General features: G+C 47.9%; 1 protein-coding gene across 5 annotated transcripts in view; it reads right to left on the reverse strand.

Moving 5' to 3' along the window:
- MATN2 (matrilin 2) overlaps positions 1–23,409 on the reverse strand; it is a 119,998-nt gene that overhangs the window by 83,209 nt on the left and 13,380 nt on the right. For 4 of the 5 annotated variants that reach the window (XM_028111238.2, XM_028111229.2, XM_028111222.2 and 1 more), the window contains exon 2: positions 6,512–7,081. In XM_028111238.2, coding sequence (XP_027967039.1) covers positions 6,512–7,081 — 570 coding nt within the window. The remainder of the gene's footprint in view (positions 1–6,511; positions 7,082–23,409) is intronic. The other variant, XM_088022783.1, reaches the window with a different exon arrangement.

Consider the following 23,409-nt stretch of genomic DNA (forward strand, 5'->3'; position numbering starts at 1 on the left):
ACGACCATTCTCAAACACATCTCCTTGCGCACAGGTGCAGGCAGTTGTTTCGCTAGGACTGGGTCCTAGTTTGAATACATGTGGCCTAATTGCCTTGCAAGGTGGCTCACACCAGCAGTGCATGAGAGTAACAATTCCCACGCCCCCCAAAACTTCAGCACTCGGGATTATCAAAATGTTAAATTTCTGACAGTCTCATGAGTGGAAAATCATCATTCTGGTTTTTTTTTTAAAGATTTTATTTATTTATTTGAGAGGGAGAATGGGAGATAGCACGAGAGGAAAGAGGGACAGAGGGAGAAGCAGACTCCCTGCCGAGCAGGGAGCCCGATGCGGGACTCGATCCCGGGACTCCAGGATCATGACCTGAGCCGAAGGCAGTCGCTTAACCAACTGAGCCACCCAGGAGCCCCATCATTCTGTTTTTAATTTGCATTTGCCCTGCACCCTGGAAGCCGCTCTTCCTATCCCGGACTGCTAGAGCCCAGTGACCTGCAGGCATGGGGGCGTTCCTGAGGAACTCTCAGCGTGTCCCTCTCCTCCGTAATGAAGGAAGTCTCAAGTCCAGGCAACCAACCACACAGCAGGTTTCCGCTGGTGTGAGGCCCCAGTGATGAGCCTGGCGCCCATCTTCACACCAGGAGCCTGGCAGATGAAGCAAGGGGGCAGGAGACGTGACGCAGAGCAAACACCCACGGGCAGCAGACGGCACCGGGGTGAAGAAGGTGGCCCCGAGAAGCAGCCTGCCTGAACACTCCACCTCACCACTCAGTATGACTTTGGATGAATTACTTAATTTCCCTAAACTCCACTTTCTTCACCTGTCAAATGGGTAAATTACAAGAACTACTGCAGAGGGTTTTGGACTGACAGCTTGTTACTAAGGCTTGTGTTGGCCATGTGCCGTAAAAGAATGGGAAGTAGGGGACTGTAACTTGGTGTAACGGAAAGCGCACTGGGTGAGAAGCCAGGTCTGTGCTCTGGTTCCCCTTTGCCTGAACGAGGGAGGGGAGTTCAGGTAAGCTGGGTAGCCCTTTCAGACCTGTTTGTTTACCTGTGTAATAAAGGCACGAATGGTGTCTAGGGACCCTCAGGACAGACACTTAGTATTTTGTCTGTGTAGCCACCCCCCCTCCCTTTTCTAGAAACTGCTCTTCCTTCTCACCTCCAATGCGTGGGGACTGTCGGGACATGTTGGTATGAGGCAGCCCCCTCCTGGATGCCACTGACCGGCACAAGGTGTGACAATCAGAGTCCTTTCTTGGCATCCAGGAGCTAGAACTGAGAAAAAGGGGGCTTAAACCGAGGGCTAGTACGTGTGGGGGGCTGACAGGATGCCTGCATTCTGCTCACGGAACAGAGAGGAAGAGGAGGCAGGGGGAGAAGGTGGAGAGAAAGTGGAGCTGTCCTTCATTACTCTTCGCCTGATTTCCATGAGGTAATACAATGCAAGCCGCTCCACCCCAAAAGCTGGTTCAAATTGAATTTCTGTTACTTTCAAGCAAAAGAATCCCCACCATTTTTACTAAGATAAAATAAAAATTTTCCATCTGTAAAATATTATGGGTGCGTGATTGGTGTTTCTAAGAACATCAGCTGCCCCGTGGGATGGGCCTCTGTGGTGGGACTGAAGGGCGGGGGGCGATCATCCTGCCCGCTCCACTGGCCTCCAGAAGGCCTCATGGGCTGCAACTGGGTCAAGGCTTTGTGTTCTGGGGAAGGAATCCCTAATCAGCAGACTAGGTCATTGGCAGGATTGGGCTTTTTTAAACTAGGAAATAGGAATGTGCATAAATACTTATTAACAAATGCATAAATGATCAAAGGAACGCTAGGGCTGACTAGGGGTCTGGAAAGGAACACTTACTGGGTACACAGCATCAACCTTTGTTGAAGTTAGTCTTGTCTCCCACTTAACACCAGAGCCCCAGAGGGCTCTAATAAGTGTAGACTTTGCCCAGGCTTCATGGAAGGTGTGTCTTAGGAACACTATTAGAGCCTTAATTTGTGCCTGACCTGGGTGAGGTGGGGCTATTAGGGTAGGAACCGCCAGCCTCCAGGCTCCAAATACCAGGCTTGGCTGATAGAACAGGTAGAAAGAGGTTAGTTAAAACCAGCCCTGCTGCGCCTGGGTGGCTCAGTTGGTTAAGCGACTGCCTTTGGCTCAGATCATGATCCTGGAGTCCCAGGATCGAGTCCCGCATCGGGCTCCCCGCTCAGCGGGGGGGTCGGCTTCTCCCTCTGACCCTCCCCCCTCTCATGTGCTCTTTCTCGCTCTCTCAAATAAATAAATAAAAATCTTTAAAAAAAAAAAAAAACAAAAAGCAGCCCTGCCCAGGCGGCGCCTGGGTGGCTCAGTCGTTGGGCGTCTGCCTTCAGCTCAGGTCATGATCCCAGGGTGCTGGGATCGAGCCCCACATCGGGCTCCCTGCTCGGCGGGAGGCCTGCTTCTGTTCCCTCTCTCGCTGTGTCTCTCTCTGTCAAAATAAATAAATAAGATCTTTAAAAAAAAAATGTTGTTCAACAAAAGTCATTAAAAAAAAAAAAAAGCAGCCCTGCCCAGATTACAGTGAGTCATCAGAAAGCTCAGGATAGACCTGTGTTTATCAGTCCCTAGATTCAGTGTCCTCTCTCCCTGGGTGGCAAAAATGGTAGGCCCCAGGATGTGTAGGTTTTGGTCATCTTGCAGACAGGGCCTCAATTCACAGGATACCTTGTTTCCAAGTCTCTCTGGTGCTCTCAGGGGTGGCCTGAGAATGCAACCTCAGCATTCTCCCCATTGCTGTGGCTGGTGTGAGAATTTACTGCCCATGGATATAAAGCCACCGCTGTGCCCAAGTTCATGTCCACACAGCCAGTGAGAGCCAGAACCAGGTCTCCCACTCAAGGGCAGTCTGGCTCCAGAGCCTGAACTCGTCCTAGTTTTACAATAAAGTTTCCTGCTTTGATCACACAGGAAGACTGCCTCTCTCCTCCGATCCACAGATCCAGCAGCGTTTTTCAGCTCTGCTTGAAGGACAGAGCCTCCGTCCTTCTTCCCTCCGAAATCCTCTCTTTAGCTGTACCATGGCCTCCCCTTCCCTACCTACCCCTTCATCCGCATTTTTCAAACTGTGGGTCATGTCCCCTTAGCAGGTTACAACTAAGAGAGAATCTGGACTAGTTCTTTGCTGCTGTCGTTATTGTTTCAATGACATAGAAAAATCAATCGAAAATATCTTTCCTTTCCTGGCTTCTTGCCCGTGGCCCAACCCCATCTCCCCCAAGTAGCCAGGAAACTCCTACTCATCTGTCAAGTGTGTGTAGCACACAGTGGTCAAGATGTAGGCTCTGAGCCAGAATGCCTGGGCTTACATCTCAACTCTACCACAGTGCTGTGTGACCTTGGACAAGTCATTGAACCTCTCTGGGTCTCAATTTCCTCTTCTGTAAAATGAGAGTTGTAAGAGCACTTACTTCACAGATTTATTGTGTGAATAAAATAAGTTAATGTATGCTAATAGCTCAAGCCAGCACATTAGTATTATGATATTAATATCATATTATTATTATATTATAATAATAATATTATATATTATATATTGATATGGTAAATGGTAATGATTATTATCATCTCCTTTCTAAAGCCCTCCTGGAGCCCCTAGAGAGACCCAGGTGTTCTCTGATCAGAGGTCCCTCAGTGCCAGGTGACTTTCCAAAGTGCACATTTTGGATAGCTTCCATCCCATTTCTCTATGATGAGAGCATCTTCCCACCAGCCTGAAACCCTCGGGCCTGGCACCTGGAGGGTAAGAGCTTGGGCCAGAGAGCCTGCACTCTGAATCTCCAACCCTGCTATTTGAAGTTGCTTATACTTTCTATGCCTCAGTTTCCACTTCCATAAAATGGGAATAATAACAGCACCTGCCTCATAAGCCTGTTACAAGTATTAAATGAAAGGGCAAATGGAAAGTGCCTAGCCCAGGACAAAATTAGCTGTTATTCTCAGAGTGTAGTTCAACTGATGTTTAAGGAACAAATGAAACTTCCAAAACCTCACAGATGCCTGGAACTTGGAAGACGCTCATTGCTGACATCTGATAATTGGAGTGCAGATCAAAACTGAGGCCATCTGCCTCGCCTGCTGGTCCTCCGTGTAGCTGACTGCAATCACACACAACACGGTGCACACTGAATAGAGCTCTACAGTTGATAAAGCCCGCTCACACCTCTAGTCTGGAGGTAAAATCCCCATTTTACAGATTTGCAAAGTACCGTACAGCCGGCAGGGGGCGACGCTGAGATTCGAGGCTCCTTCCCGCCACCCACAATCCTACAAAGTCTCCCGGTCAAATTCTGAGACGAATGCCAACCTCAAAGCTGATTTACCTAGCGTGGCTGGGTGGAAGGCATCAGAAAATGGTTTACCTTAAAAGAGGAATTTAGAACCCCCGACGTGCGGAGGAGTGAAGTGAGCCAGAACTTTGGAAGCAGAACCCACGGACGCCTGGCTGTTTGTTCTCGGGCAATTCACTTGAGCAGTTTACAAAGGTGCAAAGAGGCAGGGAGGCTGTTGTGTTGCCTGCCCCAGATTTTCATGAGGATCCAATACAAGAACAGAAGGGAAAGTGTTTTACGAATATTAGTTATTGCATTCTTTACCGCACGGTTGATAAAGAGGCACCGGGGCCTCCTCAACCTTTTAAGACGGTTGGCGGGTCTGCAGACACCCGCGATGTGGTGGGAGCGGAGCTGGCCTCCTGCGGGGCGGGTGGGCAGGGGGATTCAGCTCTCAGGCCACACAAACCAACGAATGGCATAATACTGGTATTTTCTTAGAGCTTCGGGATGACAACAAAGTGTGGAGAGGAGGATCGAAAATGCCTTTTAATTTTGCTGCCTGACCATAAAGCACACAGGGAAGGTTCTTCTTCAGACAAGCCCACAGTCCTGCCTTTCCATTTGCCGATCAATCCAGAGAGCTTCTGAAAGAACGCCTCCATTGACATTTTCCGAGACAAATGAATAAACCCATCCAAACGGATACGGAACCAGTTTCTATTTTAATATTTCCAGGAAAAGGGGAACATAAATTCTGCAGAAGTCGTTTAAAGTCATAAACCTTAACATGTTTGCAGAGCGTTCTACTGGCTGAAGTCAACCAGGTGACCCGTGGCCACAGGACTGCCCTTCTGCGCGCCCAGCCTAATGGCACTTTTGAAAATTCTCCAAGTGACACTGCAGAGAAAAAAGTTCTTTTGCCTTCAGGGCATTGGTTTTATTTATTCATTTATCTATCTAAGTAAATCTTTCGATTTAGGAATCAAGAAACAATGGAGTCTCTGCTTTTTGATGTTAGTTCTCAAGGAATTTTTTTTTTTTTAAGACACAGCAAAACACAGTTTTTCCTCTCTGAGGCTTTGGTCAGGGGAGCGGGGGTCCTTAGGCTGTGTCAGAGTCTGAGAACAGGGTCAGAGTCCTCAGAGCCCCCAGAGGGCCAGGGTCCTGCTCCAGGGGAGCTGGAGATAAGTCTAGTCCTTAAGCTCATTCTCCACAGATACTCCTGGGGAACACTAGTCCTTTCAAAATAGACATTTCCTTTTGCTTTCCCATCAAAGAAGCATGGCAGTTGGAGGGGAAAGGGACACATGGAGGTGGGCAAGGCAGGACTGGACAGTTTACCAGGCCAGGAGGCACGTTTCCAGTTTCCAGGGACTACCAAGGAGACTGGGTGTGCCCTCCTGGAGGAGGAAAGGACAGGAAGCCAGGGGTAGAAGCAGGCAACTGGGAGGAGGGCAAGTTGGCCCACAGGGAAAAGCTGAGGCAGGAGCTCCGGACGCAGGTCACTGAGAGCCGTCCAGCAGGGAAGGAGAGCAAAGCCTTGTGGAGAGTAGGGTTGGAAAGCAAGAGAGGGCGGAAGAGCCTGCAGCAGAAGCGGCTCAAGGACGTGGGGAGGCATCCCCCTTGCGGAAGGAGGGGACCGCAGCTCCGTCCTCCCTGTGCACCGGGCCGCTCCGAGGAGAAAACCTGCACCACTCCTACCACCGTGGGGGCAACACTGCTTGGTATTCAACCCCATCCAAGGAGACATTATGGTATTTTGTTTTTGCCCTCCGGTTCCCATCTCTACTCCAACTGGTGAACTCTAACTTAGGGAATGCCAGGGCAGTCCAATGTGCTGGAGAAAAACTTCGCCTATCTACTTGTACTCATTCAGCAGCTCGGGTTTAAAGGTCCCTTCCCCCAGGGAATTCTCCCCGAGCACCCCGGCCGCGGTTAGGTCCTGGCCTGAGTTCTTCCTCCGTGCCACCGTTACAATGACACTTACTTACTTACCTATGTCATTATATCCTACTATCTGTCTCCTTGGCCAGCGTGCAACCCCAAGAGAATGCTGTGTCTCTCCCGGCCTTCGCCGAACACCTTTGCCAGGGCAGTACCTGGGACGAGGTAGCACAAAATCTACCCTGGAAGATGAAAGAAGAAATCCTAATGATTCCCCCTGAAAGAGCCACAGAAGAGCAGGACTTACTGCACAACTTGTTCTGGAAGACGGATGTCAGTGACTCCATCTGGCTGAAGTTGGCCACTAGGAAGACGTGGTCCTCATGGGGCTCACTCCCGATGGCCTTCAGTGTGTTGAGGTCCACCTGGCCCACGCCGATGGCAAAGATCAGGATGCCGGTGTCCCGTGCCTTTGCAGCCACCTCGGCCACGGAGTCCTGTGGCCTCCCGTCGGTCACGATCATTATGACCCGCAGCACATTCTCCCTCAGGGGCCGGGCCCCCTCTGCTTCGGAGAATGCAATGTTCAGGGCATACTGGATGGCCAGCCCCGTCATGGTGCCTGTGGACAAGTGCCTCATCCTCTTGACGGCGCGCTCCACTTCAGACCTCCTTTTGAAGGTCTTAAGGGAGAACTCGTTCTTGACGGTGCTGCCATACTGCAGCAGGCCCACCCGGGTGACGTCAGGGCCAATGTCCAAGAACTGCAAGATGTCCACAATGAACTCCTTGACCTTGGCATAGTCATGGGTGTTGACGCTGCGGGAGCTGTCGATGATGAAGACCAGGTCCGCCCGCTTATTCTCACAGGAGCTCTCTGGGGAAAGAGGAGAGGTCAAACTCATGAGAGGAGTGCTAAGGGCCAGAGCAGGCTGGCCGTTACTGGAAATCCCAGGGCTGGGGAATCACCTTTCAGAACTCCAATCTGCCCTGGTTTTTCTTCCCCACTCGGGGAAACTGTAAGGGTATAAGACGCATGACTGGGTGATCATGAGTATTGGCTACAAACAGATACTATTTATTTTTGCAAGATAAACGAACACTTCAGTTCCTAGAAAGTCATCCACACAGTTTTTACGTGGGGCAAACACCTGATCAGGGTCAACACAATTTGATTATTTACTGCATGCCACATAAGCTTCGCTGGATACTGCAGGGACTATACAACAAGCCAATGACCAATGTCAAGGAGCTTACAATCTACCTTGGGAACTTAACTAATGGAACAAGCGAAAGAAGAATTATGTGAAGCAGTGTGGTGCTGACACCAGTTGTTCAGAGAACAGGGATGTCAGTGGGCTGGGGCCAAACGGACAAGACATGAACTAGTTTTATGCAATTGTTTGGATCGAGAGAAGGAAACACATGGAGAGAGACACACGAGCAGAAGCCTAAGATGGCAGAAATGGAATAAAGGATGAACGAACTGCTCGGAGGCGCGGATAGGAATGGAGCTGGAGGTAACGTGAAGCCAGCCATGAAGGGCCTGAGAAGTGTGTGCCTAATGCCACAGGCGATGGGCATAATACATTAGCATCACATTATGTCCCTTAGCTGGCCTGTAGGGAGGTGACATAGTAAGTCAATTGAGGGTGATGCAGACCATTGCTGCACTAATCTGGCTGAGAGGGGGACGCGACCTCAACTGGGGTGGGGGCGGCATAGTGGACCTGGAAAAGGGACTGACCAAGAAACATTTCAACCAAAGATACTGTTAAATGGGAAAAAGGCAAACGTTACGTCTCTCCCCTACCCCCACCATACTCATTCCTTCAGAGCCCCCAAGCAAGAAGGCTAGAAGGGGTTTGAGTCTGTGGACGAAACTCATCACATTCTGGGAAGAGGTTGATAGGGGATGAGCTGAGAGGCCTCCTGCCTCAGAGGGTGGAGGCTGGGCCTCCCTACTGGAATTTCTCCGATGTTCTGAGCTACTGCCTCCAGCCAGGGGCGCGGGGGAGTCCCTCCTCCCCTTCCCAGACTCTGTAGCTAAATCCAGATTTGATAGGGATTAGAAAAGAGATCCCAAATGCTTTCCCTAAATTCCAATCACCACAGCTGCAAGAAAGAGAGAGAAAGCCAAATATGAAACAGTGGATCCAGTCATCAAAATGAAAAGTGGGAAAGGCCCATGAAGTCATCCTGTCCAGGCCGGCTTGCCAGGTTGTGACTCGCCCCAAGCAACTGCACACACACCTCGTCCACTGTGCCCTCATAAGTCTTCCGATTTGGGGGCAAGGAAGCACCCCCAAACAACAGCATCCTGGCAGGAGACCAACCTTGTGCTGCACCTATGTCTAACACTGGGACTGTGTGAGTTCAAAGTGAGTTTCTCAAACCAGAGGCCCCAGAAACTACCTTCGAGGACTCTGGGAGAAAGATCAATATAAAACCTGACATTTATGGGATGTTTTCAAATCCTTTTTCCAGAGCACATTCATCACTATGGTCTCATTTGATTTTCAGAACAAGCTCTTAAGAGGAAAGTAGGGTGTCATACCCATTGGATACATGAGAAAATGGAGGCACCGAATATTGGAAAATCTCTTCTAATGTAGGAAAAAACCTATATGGAGACACACCAACACCCACCACATTAGGCGGTAGTGAGAATTCAGGCGGAAGAGGGTGGCCTTGGGCCCCGGGTGTGGGAACCCTCTTGTCTGCCCACACTGCCCCCCACTTCTCTCCAGCCGGGCCCAGGCTCCAGGGGAGAAGCCTGCTGTTCCTGGCCGTGTAGTCTGTGTTGCCCACAGACACCTGCCCTATGAGGCAAGTGGCTGAAATCCAGCCTAGCCCTGAGCCCCCAGGGCTGCACCCACCTGAGAAGCACCTAGAAGGGGTGCCTCTTCTAATATTCGCAAAGGTGCCTATGGTCTAGCATACAGCCCTTGGTCGGAGCCATGGATGACAGACCCATAGGGCCCAGGGCCCAGCCTGGCCCCCCTCCAGGAGCTACCCACACCCCACCACTGATGTGTGAGCTTACTGCAGGGAGAATGTGGCCCAGTGACCTCTGCCTGCTGAGGGGAACTGAAACCGGGCTCAGACAGAGGGAGATATGAAGGAAAGGCTGCTTGGAAGGGGGAGAGGAGACAGCAGACTGGCCCCCTGAGAACTCTTCCTCTGGAGAAGTTTGGAAGCAGGAGGTCCTCTGGGGTTGGGATTCTTGCTGTGGGTCTTAGTCACGGTATCAAGATCCCATCAAGCATCACAGTCAATTTAAAGGGAAGCCTGGAGGTTCCATGGGGAATGATGTGCTAAACTGGATTAGTTCCCATCAAAACAAGTATATAATTTCCACAATGCCTGGGCATTTACAAAAACACCACAAAGTTTTAAAACGTTGGAGGTTCCAAGGGACCTGTGACTGTGAGTGGAAAGCGAGGCCTTGAAGCCCAAGTGACAGAGTTTTCTTCAAGACAACCTCTCAGATCCCTTAAGGGCTCAGAACCACAGTCTTGCAGCTTGTCCCCGAGAGGACCAGTTCAGTGGTTCTCAAACTGGAGGTGCCTCCCCATCCCTTGGAGAAGCATTAAAAACTAAGATCGGTGAGCCACACTTCCAGAGCTTCTGACCCTGTAGATCTAGGGTGGCACCAGAAAAATCTGCATTTCTAGCAAGTTCCCAGGTGAAGTCAATGCCGCTGGTCCGGAGACCACACTTTGAGAACCACTAGTTTAGGTACCAGAGAGAGATCTCTGGAGAAAAGACGTTCTGGCGAGTCTGGACTTCACCATCTCACTGTGAATTCCCCGAAGTTTGAAACTAGTCTCATTCATCTTCCCAACCACGTAGTTGGGAACAGAGTCAGTCTTGAGTCAACATTTGTGGAATTAAAAGGAATTCTGGGTGGTGGGGCAAGGTTTCAGGTGGAAGGGATTGAACCAGAGCAGTCAGTTCAAGCAGGTGGATGAAAACCACAAAGTCAAAAAGTTCTAGAGCAGGTGTGGTGCCTGCCAATAGAGTCACAGATTCTAGACCCCAATCTAGAAGTATAGCCACTTTGGAACTTTGGTTCACAGACTCATTGACTAACAAACTGTTAGAGCGGGAGGGGTCTAAATAAAGTCCAAGTCACTCACCTTACAGAAGGGGAAACTGAGGCTCAGAGACATGACAGCTCATTAGGGTCTATACTGATTGCTCTCCCCCATCTCATGGGGGAGAATTCTCAATTGGAAGATTCTGGGACTATACTGATGGCTCTCCCCCATCTCATGGGGGAGAATTCTCAATTGGAAGATTCTCAATACAGGTGGCCTTACAATATGAGCTCTATAGATGCTTGGGAAGAGCCCCACAGCTTTTCCACATGGGGACTGCTAAGAGATGTTTCCAGAAAATGGACTGTCCTCTGTGTGTGTTCCTTTCACAAACTGGTTCTGATAAACAGCCTCCCTGTCTCCCTAGCCTGGGAGAAGAGCACACAATCTTCCTTCTGGCCCCTCATGACAGACTTTCAATAGCACGGGATGAGGGTCTGTGGGCACATCATAAAATGTCATCCCTTGAGCCACAAAGTGACAGTCTGGACCTTGTCAGCTGCACTCCAGTACTGTCAGCTTGCCTTCAAAGCCCACAAGTTGGGCAAACAAGTGTCTCCTACCGTTGAACCTGAGCCAGGACAATTTTAAGTGACATTCCCACTCCAGCAGGATTCCAGTGTGCAACCCTAGAATGATTTCCTCTGCTCAGGGTTGCAGACTTGTCACTAATCAGCCTCCTTGCTCTGGGTAAATTCAATCATGGCCGTGGAATTGTACAGCAAATATTTGGTGCCATCTGCCTGGGAAGATCAAAGCATGCTTGGAGAAGGAAAGTATGTGAATATCTACAACAAGGGTAAAATGATTTCATGCAGAGACTCAAAAGGGGCTCCGAAATGCTTAGTGAAGTGACATATAGTCCTATGACCTCAGTGTAAGTCTAGCCTCTGCCACTTTTTGCCCATGTGGTCTTGAGCCTCTCCTTGACCTCTCTGACCCTCAGGCTCTTCTTCTGTGAAATGGTGATAATAATACCTCCCAGGGATGTTGTGAAACTCAAAAGAATATAATAATAATTTATAGCTACTCTTTATTGAGCACTTAATATTACTGGGCCTGGTTCTGAATACTTTCCAGGTGTTGGCTTATTTATTCTTTACACCCACCCTAGCAAGTAGGTACTGTTACTATTCCCATTTTACAGCTGAGGACAGTGAGCCTAGAAAGGCTAAACAACTAGCTCAGGGTCTCATACTTAGGAAGTAGGGGAGTCAGGATCTGACCCCACCTTGTCTGGCTCTGTAGTCCATACTCTTAACTGCCAAGCAATACTCAGGAAGGATTTTGTCCTTTAGACCCTCAGCATACCCAAGATGCCCCGGGGCCGCACCTGCTTTCTGGGGTCAGTTCTTTCCTTCCCTGGAATCCCAGCCTGAAAGCTGCGGCTCCAAGTTGCCTGCCTCCTGCCAAGTACTTCTGCCTGCTACATGCCTATTTGCATTTTTAAAAATGTAATAGAATGATAAAACAGATGCCTGCCTCCCTGAATAGCAGCAGCTCCATACACCAGGTTGCTAGACATTCCCATTCTCACTCACCCGACAAGTGCTTGTTGAGAGGCCAGTAGGAGCAAGGCCCCAGGGGAAACTGCAGGATGGGGCAGGTGTGAGGGAGAGCCGAGGGAGATTGCATCCCAGAGGCATTTGGTGTCTGTGAACTGAAGTATATGGGCTGGTCAAAGACAGACAGCCAGAGAGAAAGAGACTACCGAGTAGAAGGGCACCACAGTCCGACCCAGGGTTGTGCTCAGTGTGGCCTCAGAGGTGCCCACAGAGGCCTGACATGTGGCCCCTAGGGCCGCTTCGTGTGGCTCTGTTGACACGTGCCTCCAGAGTGTGACTAGTTGTTAGGACTTATAGGTGATTTCATGAACATTTCAGAGGCAAGTTAGCCTATTTTTTCATATTTGCCCCCACTGTGACTTAACCGGAAACTCCCCTGACTGGGGCATGTGCTCCTCGGCCCAGGCTGGAAAGACCACGGTCCATCCCTCCCTCTCCAATTCCCTTATTAGTCAGTCACCAGCTGCGGCAGAACCCCCAGCCAGACATGCGGCAGTGCTGCTGATGAGCTATGGCCTTCTTTGAATCCATTACGCTCTACTCACATCTTCCTAAAGAACCTCTGGGGAATACCCTGAAAACTTGATTACCTTCTATTAGGGAAACACCCTGGACTACTTCGTGGCATCTAAAACATACCTTGGCCTCATTAGCAAATCATTCCCCACTTGGTAAGATTTTCCAAACACGTTTCCAAATTCTGGGGCACTTATGATTCTCTATACACCATTACATACGATGCGGGGAGCAATGGCTAATAAGCTGAACAACAGAGTCAGGGGCAGAAAGGATTTCTGAGTGCAGGAATAATAAGTCAAAGCTAACAAGATGAAACCTAATTGGTAAAAATGTCAAGCCCTGTGCACAAGGCTCAAAAACCCAAGTGTATAAGCCATAGGAAAAGAAATCTGGATTGACAACCACTCATGTGATAAAATCTCAAGGCAGGACGGCAGATGCCAAGCTTTGCACGTTGTCGCCCAGGCTTCCAGTGCTGGCACCTGTGAGACCCCCTAATCAATCCCAGGCTCAGAATCAAAGTTCAGCCACAGCACAGCTCCTAACACAGTACCCTGAGTTCCCTCCACCTGGTGCCTCCACTAGGGAGTGAAACCAGTTTGCCAACCTGACACTTTGCAATCAGGCCCATTGAGATCCCCCGCCCCCATCTTAATGCCCCAACCATCTCATCAATGGCCTTCCTCACCTGAGAGAATAGAGAGACTCTCCTGACCAATGGAACTCACCCTTCCTCTCTTTACAGCAGAAATTTCCTATTCATGAATATTTTGGTGAGCTTCATTGATCAGAGTCACCGTAGCTGAATGTGGCAGCTGTAAGTTCTCAGGATGCTGTTTCAGCAGAGCAATTTCTTCCAAAGCCACCACCCTAAGCTTCACTGACAGCAAGGTCAATGACGTTCATGGGAGAATGAACTAATGAACACTTTAGCCCAGCACTCCCTGCCCTCTATACCCTGTACCCCAGTGATATCAAATGGCCTGTAGTTCCCTACATCCTCTCTGGGCTGCCTCTTCAGCTTAAGACTCAACCCTGTGGTCACCTATTTTTTTGAAAACCCTTCTTAGATGCCCAGCCCTCCAACACTGGCCAAAATCAGGCCTTCCTCTGAGCCTCCTGGTACCTGCCCCATTTACCTCTGTCTGCGCGTGTTCTTCCCGGCATCTCATGCGTGGAGCTACCCAACCACAAGTGGCATCTTCTATGAATCCCTGGTACCCACATAGTGTCAGGCGTGATGCCCCATCATCTCTTTGATGTGCACCTATGACTGGGAGGGGTGGGAAGGCAGGGAAGAGAGAAGGTGCAGATCCCCCTCCATGAGCTGGGAGAGCTGGTCAGTGGAGATATAATACAGAAACACCCACAGCAGTATCCTCAATGTCCTCATGACATCAGAGACAAATCGGGTGTGTATTTAAAATGCTAAGCCCCAGGCAGCACCCTTGACCCAGTGAATATGAATCTCTGGGGCTTGTGCCCAGTAATCTGCACTTGTAATTCCTTCACGTGATTCTTGGACACAACGCATCTGAGAACTCTATCCTAAGGGGCATGTGAGCCAGGGAGACCCTGGCCCCAGATCCAAGAGTCCAGAGGAGAAGACAGTATCAGGGGACCCCTTCCTAAGACCAGGAGAGACCTTATAAATATAGCGACCATACATCCTGGGTTTTCTCATGTGTTCTGATCCACATTCTGTGCCAATGTCGGATCATGTTCATGTCAGATATGTCCTGCCTTTCAATTAGGCTCAGAAAATAAATAAGGCAGGCACCATTGTTACCCCCAATTCTGAGGCTTAGGGTTTGAATAACCAGACTACCAGTATGGGACAAATGAGTGGTGGCGGAATGCAGATTTCAGACCCACGCCAGTCTGATGCTGGTACCTGTACTTGTGACCCGTTTCCCAGTAGGTGACCTAATGTAAAGAGTCTCCTTTGGATAGGAAAATGTCCCAGAGAAGAGCCTTACCCAGTGACCCTCCTCATTGCCAGTTAACACATTTTTCCCTAGACAAAATCTCAGGAGGACTGGCAGCAGGGACTGGACAAGCCCCAGGAGTTAAAGGTCAACTCAAGACACATCCCCCACATGTACAAGTCCTCTTCACTCTCTGTCCTGGGCCAGCCCCTGGGAGGAAGCACCATGCCTTAGCCCCCCGGATTCATCTGCTGTGCTTATCTGTGTCCAAAAGTGCCTTCTGCATCGCCAGGCGGTGCAGACAGTAAGCACTATTAATGACGGTGTGCAATGATGTCATCCCGCAAACACCATACTTACCAGCCTGCAAACCCACAAAACAATAGGGCAAACCTCCGAGGGCACAGTTGCGCTCTATTCATCTTCGTGTCACCCATGCCTGGCTCAGGGCTGGTACCCAGAAGGTAGTAAACTGAAGGCACTATGGGCAAAATACAGTGCTGGAGCTGTGGGGATGCTGACAGGGAGAAGATGCAGTCCCCGGCCTCAGAGGGCTACCGTCCAGGGGTTTGGTGAGACAAGCATACAGAAGCTTGCGGAATGAGGCAGGGGAAGGTGAATCATTAGTTGGTCATCCTAGTCATAACATACGCTTAGCCAGAACGGCCTAACCCTCAACCATAAAGAATAGTCGCCAGAGACTGTAATTCTGAACGAGGAGGCATGAACAGCTAAAATATAGAGCAAATACGTGCTCTACCTCTTGGCCAGCTCCTGAAGAGAAGAGTAACAAGTACATCCAGATGGAGGGGATTTCCACAGACTTCCCCCTCTGCCCCATTCACCCTGCTTTGAATGCCTGGTTGGGGAAGAAAGAAGGTAGAAGATGGCTAGGGGAAAGGAAATAGGGGCTTTGGAGCCCCTCCACAGTTTTCTTTTCCCTTCCGTGTGTTCTTTACCATAGACCTGCTTGTCCCATTGAGCTGTGCCAAAAGCGGTGGATACCATTCAAGACGCCACGTACCACGTGCTTCTCTCAAGAACGCATGAGATAGGGTCAGAATGTCAACCCTTATTCTATTAAGTTCTTTCCAACACCCACAAAGCAGAACCAAAGTCCACGGGCTGCAGCTGAAATTTCAGTACTGTCAGGTTCGCTCTGCGGACACTTTTTGAGGCTATTACCAAGGAGAACATTTGCAGAGCAGACAGAGATGAGTGTGCCTGGGGGGAGATGGATGCTCTCTGGCTGTGGAAACACACGCTGGGAAGCTTTTATGCAGAAATATATTCTCCAATGTCGCAAGGAGATTTTTGGTTGTTCTTTTTTAAAGAAGGTTCTGGTGAATGAGCTTGCATCTTTTGGGTAGCAAGGAGGGATTCTCGATTGACACCAGCTCAAATTTCAGTCGTCCCTGCTGACTGTCACAAATTCCTTTAGGGACAGCTCTCTAAGGCCCTCAGGGAGCGTTCACCAAGGAGCCAGCAAAATGGAAAAGAAAAAAAGAAAAAACATGCCACATCACACCAGTCTCCTTTAGTAACTGTTACATGAGCTGAAAGAAAAGACATCATATGAGGTTCAACAACCGTAGTTTCCAGAACCCTGGACAATTTTCTTTGCAAAGGAGCCAAAGAGAAAGCTGCCCGAGTTTAGCCCTGGAGAAAATTTCCAATGAACTGAATTTCCTTGCAAGGTACAGCAGTTTGCTCAAGTTTCACTAAAAAAAAAAAAAAAAAAAAAAGCCCCCTCACAACTACTCTCAGAGTTTGTCATACAAACAGGCATTCTCCCAATTGATAAAGAGAAGTATAAAGAAGCCCTGAAATAATCAATGGTTTTAAAACTCATTGAGCTGACTGAATAGGTTCAGAGTAAGTTTGGTATTCTCCATCAAAACCCCTCTCACTGTTTCTTCCTTTTTCAAATTGAGAAATTGGCTTCGTATCTTAAATCGTAACCTACACACACACATACAGACACTCACACACACACTCAAACAAAACCTGCCTGCCCCTCAGTACAAGATAGCATAGAAAGTACTGGGGAACAGGTGATTTCTTCTCTCTGCAAAGTAGAAAACAGCGTAGGCAGCTTGAAAGAAGCAACTGGTTAACTTAATAAATTGAGCAATTGCCCCCTCTGCTTTCTGGGAGTTCAGCTAATGGAAGTCAGGAGCCAAGCAGAGAGACCTGTGAAGAGCGATGCAAGGTCAGGCTGAGGTACCAGCCAGGAAAAGGAGGCCCTGAGGCAGAGTCTGGCACACCTTTCCCTGGAAGGGGAGGGGGCGGGCACGCATGGAGGCAAGGGGCAGAAGGCTTCCACAGCCCTGTACCAGCAAAGACAAAGTTGCTCTTTGGCGTCACCTCTCTCATCATTTTGGTTTGACTGAGTTATGCCAAGAACCCCCCTTCTTTGTGCTAGGTGCTGGGGAGACAGTACGAGAACCAACCTCAGCCTGGGAGGTGCTTACAACCTTTGAAAGAAGACAGATTCATAAGATTCATGAAAAACATAAGCAACGAGAGCCTGGAGGACACTGATCCCAAGATGGTGGACGGGGAGACTGCTGGAAAAGCTGATGGGTACTATATTATTTTATAATATTATTCTCTTATTATCGGATGAGCAGGTGTTGGCCAGGCAAAGTTGGGCTGGGTGTTTTAGGCAAAGGGTCAGTGTGAGCTAAGGTGCATGGAGGCTGGAACAGAGTAGGGCACACGTGTGCACAGGTGACTGCATGGGGTGTGGTTTGGCAGGATCTCAAAGGACACGTTGGGGATGACAGGGCCATGGAGGGAGGGCTGCATGTGCCTTCTATCAAGAAGTTGGAGGGCGCCTGGGTGGCTCAGTTGGTTAAGCGACTGCCTTCGGCTCAGGTCATGGTCCTGGAGTCCCGGGATCGAGTCCCGCAGCGGGCTCCCTGCTCGGCGGGGAGTCTGCTTCTCCCTCTGACCCTCTTCCCTCTCGTGCTTTCTATCTCTCATTCTCTCTCTGAAATAAATAAATAAATTCTTAAAAAAAAAAAAAAAGAAGTTGGACTTCATGGGCCGCCTGGCTGGCTCAGTTGGTAGAGCATACGACTCTTGATCTTGGGGCTGTGAGTTCAAGTCCCACGTTGGGTGTAGAGCTTACTTAAAAAAAAAAAAAAGAAGAAGTTTGGACTTCATTAAGGAGCGAGTGGGGATCCACTGAAGGGTCTGAACATATGCTATCATCCTCCTTCAGGGCATAGCCTAAGGGCTCCTGACTCAGCCCAGACTTCACTCTTCTTCATCTCTGACCCAACCCAGAACTAGTCTCTCCAGGCCCGCACCCCTTGCTTTCCCTTCCATTCAAGAACCCAGTCTGGTCTCAGATGTAAATTAATGTCTTCCATGTATAAAGTAATAGAGAAGGCACCAGAGAGAATTTTAAGACAACTCCTTCATCTTTAGGAGTTGAGTTTCTGCCCCTTTGCTATCTAACCCTGGAGCGAGTCTACCCAAAGGACTTTCAGTGGTGGAGCAGAGAGCTTAGGTCAGCAGCTGGGCCCTCCCAACTCATCTCTCTTAGGTGTCCCAACTCCTCCACCTCTAGTGCTCAGCCTGGTTAATTCAGATTTCAAATGCAATAACTATTGATTGAATGTCAGTTGGCACTCGGCATTGACTCTCACCTCTTTCATGAGGCTTCCAGTACTGCAGAAACGAAAAAGACAAGAACCATACTTCCCAGCCGCCCTTGCAGCTAGGGTTTTGGGTAACAATTAGGTACCGCCAATTAAATATACTCACAAAGGAGGAAGCAAAGTGAAGGCTGCTTCTGCTGGCAAGTAGGGTGTGGAAAGACAGGCTTGATGTTCTAGTATCTGCTCACCAGCTTCATAGATGCTGTTATGGTGGCAGTAGCATCCTGATCCCAGCAATGAATTCTTGTGTGATGGCCCTAAATCCCACTTCTCCGAACTTTCCAACAATTATGTAAGTACCTCGTTCCCAGGATGAAATCCCTTTCTGCTTAAAATGCCTAGAGAGCTTTGTTTCCTGCACTGGTGCTGGTGGTGCCCTCAACTCCTCAACGTATCTGCCTTCTTGCTACTCCCTCATCCGCCGTGGATTCCAACTGAGAGCTCAAAACACACTGGAACAAAAGAACACAACTAGCATGCTCAGTCCTCTTCACAAAGCTCACCTGACGGTCTAGTTGCTTCAAGCTTTGTGGAAGTAGGGCCACCAATGCTCTTCCCCTCCCCTGAAACCTCTGCATGCCTCTCCATCCTTCTCTCCACAGTGACTCCCCCCGGCACTTGGACTGTTCTCATTCTCCAACTCCTTTGGAAACTGTCCTCTCTCCACTTTGATACGATGCTTCATTTCCTCCATCCTTACTTAACTTGGCCTAGGCCTCCGCCCCCTAAAATACACTGAGACAGTGTATTACACAAAAGGAAAACTATTGAGCCAGCTATTTGTTTCCTCACCACTCACAGCGCTTGGGTGCAACACAGCGCTTGAGTACACCAGCTGGTGTACTCAACTGTACTCAGCTTAACGCCCTATGTTAGGGTTGCCATGGAAGCCAGGAATAACATTTCAAGCATCCCTCACAGTCTTGGTGACTTTGGTTTCTAGGCTGTTCTACAAATAGTCTTTCTTGCAGCTGATCATTAAAATGAAGATCCGTTAATAAGACAGCATGTTTAATGAACTAAAATGGTACTTGTTACAGACCTGATAATCACAAAGTACTTAGGATATGCATACTTTAAAACTGAAAAGGGGGACACCTGGCTGGTTCATTCGGGTAAGTGTCTGACTCTTGGTTTCAGCTCAAGTCATGATCTCATGGGTTGTGAGATTGAGCCCCCATGTTGGGCTCCGTGCTTAGCAGAGAGTCTGCTTGAAAATGCTCTCTATCTCCGCCCCTCCCCCCACTCTCATGCATGCTCTTTCTCTCTGTAAAATAAATAAATCTTTAAAAAACTGAAAAGGGACCTTAAAGACTGGATTAAATTTCCCTATTCCACAAACGGAGAATATGGATCATGCGGTAAAATGGTAAGGCACCCTCCCGACTCTCGGGCCACTCCCGTCCCCCCATCCAACACACACTTCCCATCCTGCACGAGTTACCTGCTCTAACTTCAGTTTCCTCTTCTACCAGATGGGGACAATGACTCATAGGGTTGTCATGAGGATTAAGTAAGTTAATGTGTGTAAAGTACTTAGAATGGTGCCTGGCACAAAGTAAGAGTCAAAAAATCACTTATTGTTGTTATTACGATTATTATTATTCCCACCTGGTATTATGTTGAAGGCTCTATGGAAGCAACATGGCATAGCACAGAAATCACTGGACTGGGAGTCCGGAGATTCATGGTCTGGTCCCTGCTCTGCCATCAGCTAGGTGACATCAGCCACATGACCTTCTTCCTCTTTTTTGGCCATGTCACTTTGATCTCTAGGGTGGAACTAAATGACATCTCAGTTCCTTTCCAGTTCTACTTGGGTCTAGTTTACACCATGGTGTTAAATAAGTTAAACAGAACTGTTCCTTGACCTTCATAAATGGTTATATCCATATCTATAATGATAGCTAATATTTATTGAGCAATGGTTATATATCAATATAATGCTAAACGTTGAATGTGCATTAACTCCTTATTTTTCACAACAACCCATTGTCCCATTTAACAGCTGGGGAAACCGAGGCACAGAGAGTTTTCAGTAATTTGCCCAAGGTCACATTGTTAGAAAGTGGTAGAGCCAGGATTTGAATGCAGGAATCTGAGTCTAGAACTCATACTCTTCATGAGTATTCTACAGGAAACAACAAACTTACACACCACAGCTGGACAAGGGCGCAAGCTCCATGACTTTATATTACATTAATGTTCCCTAGTTGTGACTGTCAGGAACTCTGCTGGCTATATCTATAAATTCCCAGTGGCTGGAACTGTTCAAGAAGGTTTTGGGAAACTTGCCACAAAATAAAATAATTCTTAGTCCTTCATTACACTCCAGAGATGCTCACCTCCACCAACATCCCTCGCCGCAATGATGGCATTAGCTTCCCAACTGGCATTTACCTTTGCCCTTCTACAAACTGTTCTCAGTCCAGCAGCCACAGTGATTCTTTAAACACAAGTGAAATCACCCCACCCCTTTGTTTAAAACCCTCCCATGGTTCCCATCTTTCTCAGAGAAAAGCCCAAGTCCTACATACGGCCCCCAAAGGACCGCCTGTTACTTCTCTAAGCCACACTACACTGGCATTGCAATTCTAAACACTTCAGGCATGATTTTACCACTGTTCCCTCAGCCTGGAACATTCTGGATTCAGGGACTTCCCCCCTCACCCGCCCTCGGGTGCCTGTGGAAAGCGCCCCCCTCTCAGTGAGGGCTCCCCTAACCCCCATCACAATCTCAAATTCCCCACCCCCACTCCCAGCACTCCTCTCCCTCTTTCTGGCTTTATTTTTCTCTGTAGCCTTTACCGACTTCTCTCATATATATTTTACTTATTTATTTTTTATTATCCGTCTCTTTCTTCTATTGGAATACATGATCCATGAGGTCAGGGATTTTTGCCTATTTTGTTCCCTGCTACGTTCCCAAGATCCCCACCGCTAAGTGACTCAACTCTTTGTGAGATGAATGAATGAAAGGATGAACGAATAAGTACATATCTGGGTGTCTGCGACGCAAGAAACCAGCATCGGACTGTGACGTGAAGAGTTATTAGAACTCTCTTTCATCTCTCAAAGGTCAGTCCTGGAAAAAAAAGACTTGAAGCAACATGACTGGATATTTATATTCCTAAAATTATACAGAAACAGGATTAAATCTACTCTTGCAGGAGAGAACCGCTGAGAATCCAACCGACAACAAGGGCAAAAATAAGCACATATTACTCTCATAACATAAACTGTTTAAAAAAATGTTTAAAGGTTGGGGATGGATGTTTACTCTAACTCTTGAGGCCAAACCAGTACCAAAGGATGGAAATTATAGGATCAATCTCAGCATGCTACAGAATAGGGACATTATGTATGGATTTCAGCCAGCTGTGTTTCAAGATTCCTAGAAAACTTCATAGAGCATTTACCATACAAGTTTTAAATTGCATTAAATGCATTTCCATTTATCATATAAGCCTTACATTGCAAACCAAACAAACAAAACAAACTAACAAACAAAAAAATCCAGTAATAAAGTTTAAGGCTTTGACATTCTTTTTTAGTTTTTTTAACGTGCACCAGCCATTTGGGTAATTCTTTTTCTTGTCCTCTCATCTCTCAATTTAATTATTACTGCCTTCTATCGATTTTGTGTACTTTCAAGGAAATGGCTTAACACAGTAGAGTGGACAACACTAGTGGTTGACTATTTAAAATTTATTTCTCTCCCCCACCCCTTCCTGCTCCCTTGCTTAAGGTTTCCAGCAGCAAAGAGGTGGCCCTGAGCTCCATGAGGGCGGGTCCCACCCCACCAGGAAGGAGTCCTTCCTGAACGCAGTCGGTGGTGGTTAGCCCACTCCCAGACTGGGTAGCTGGAATGAGCATGCGATCCAGCTTGGGCCAGTGGGGAGTAAGGGAAACTCCCCTGAAGTTTCTAGAAAAGATTTTGGGCTCTGATGAAAGGAACGAACCAAGGGATGAAAAAGTCCTCTTTCTTCTCTTTATTCTCTTCCTGACTTGACCGTGGTCATGGAACAAAGTGATGTTTGGAGCCACAGCAGTCATCTTGTGACTATAAGGCAAAAGCCTAAGGAAGGAAAGCCAGTCTCCTGGGATGACAGAGCTAAAATCTAGAAGGAGCTCTGGTCTCAATGACAAAGCCGAGCTACCGCCACCGACTGGGAACCACTGACCTCCAGGCTTCCTGGGAGCTACTTAACTATCTTTTCATAAAACCACTGTTCGCTTAGCTAATTGCAAAAGGAAATCCAGAGATTTCTCTGCTGATAGCAAGCTTGCTGCAGAGTAGCTGCTCAATAAAAATGTATGCCATGTATGAAGGAATGATTCTGATGGTACAGATTTTGACATTTAAAAAAAATCAAATGTATTAAACTCTTTCGCTAAGTGTGCATATTTTCTAAAATGCTCATATAATCAACTTGATAGCGGTTCTTCTCTAAGACCAATATCTGATCTAAGGTTTAAAGAAAAAAATGCTGTTTTATATCTAAACTAGTAAATGCTCAAATAGATAAATACAAATTAATACTAGTAATATTAATAAATGTCACCTCTCACTATTCATTCAGTATACATTTATTGAGAGGCTACAATGTCAAATGCTTTAGACCCAGAGATGAAAAGACCTAATTCCTAGATTCAAAGACGTCACAGTAGAGGGGGCTCTATTATTTCCACTTTGCAATGTACAAAGTGTTTTTTAAGAATAACTTCCAAAATAGATAATAACCTCAACAGGCATTTACTGAATGCTTATTCTGTGCCAGGCTCCATGCCAGCCCTTCATCAGCATGGTCTCATCGCATCCTATTTCCCACTCATTATCACTGCCATTTTACAAGGGGGACAACTGGTGTAGAGAGCGGCTGTGTTACTTATTCACGGTCACACAGCGGAAAGCCAGCATTCACACTTATTAAATGTCAGCTACTGTTATTTTTAAGACCAAGTTGACAAGTGTTTTTTCAGGTGTGGGAAGATCCAAGAGCCACAGTTGATTGGAAGCTTGTAAGAACATGGGACGAGGAGATTATTAGGAAAAAGGAAGCCATCTTGGGCTCTCTGCAGAGCTGGAGGCTCCCGATCAAGGAATGACAGTTCAGGACACCATTCTGTATTTAAAAGAAACATAGGCAGGGTTCTTTTCCCCTCCTGAACTTTATAACCTGTAAACCAAACTATCAGTTGAGCATCTCCAAGGGATGTCCTTTTGGATACCCCTTAGACACTCCAGCTGAACATGGAGTTTGAGCTCACACAAGGCACTCAGTGTTTGTTGAGTGAATTAAGATTTAGCTGCTGTGGTGGTGTGTGGTAGTTTTACGTGACAGCCGTTTGCGGACAGGGATTATGTCTGTCTCATCTGCATCTGGGGCTTGCCTCAGCTTCAGTGGTTGGTTGGTTG

The sequence above is a fragment of the Eumetopias jubatus genome, unplaced genomic scaffold, assembly GCF_037043125.1.
Source record: "Eumetopias jubatus isolate StellerSeaLion01/CBP00866 unplaced genomic scaffold, mEumJub1_p1.0 scaffold_4, whole genome shotgun sequence".
NCBI lineage: Eukaryota > Metazoa > Chordata > Mammalia > Carnivora > Otariidae > Eumetopias > Eumetopias jubatus.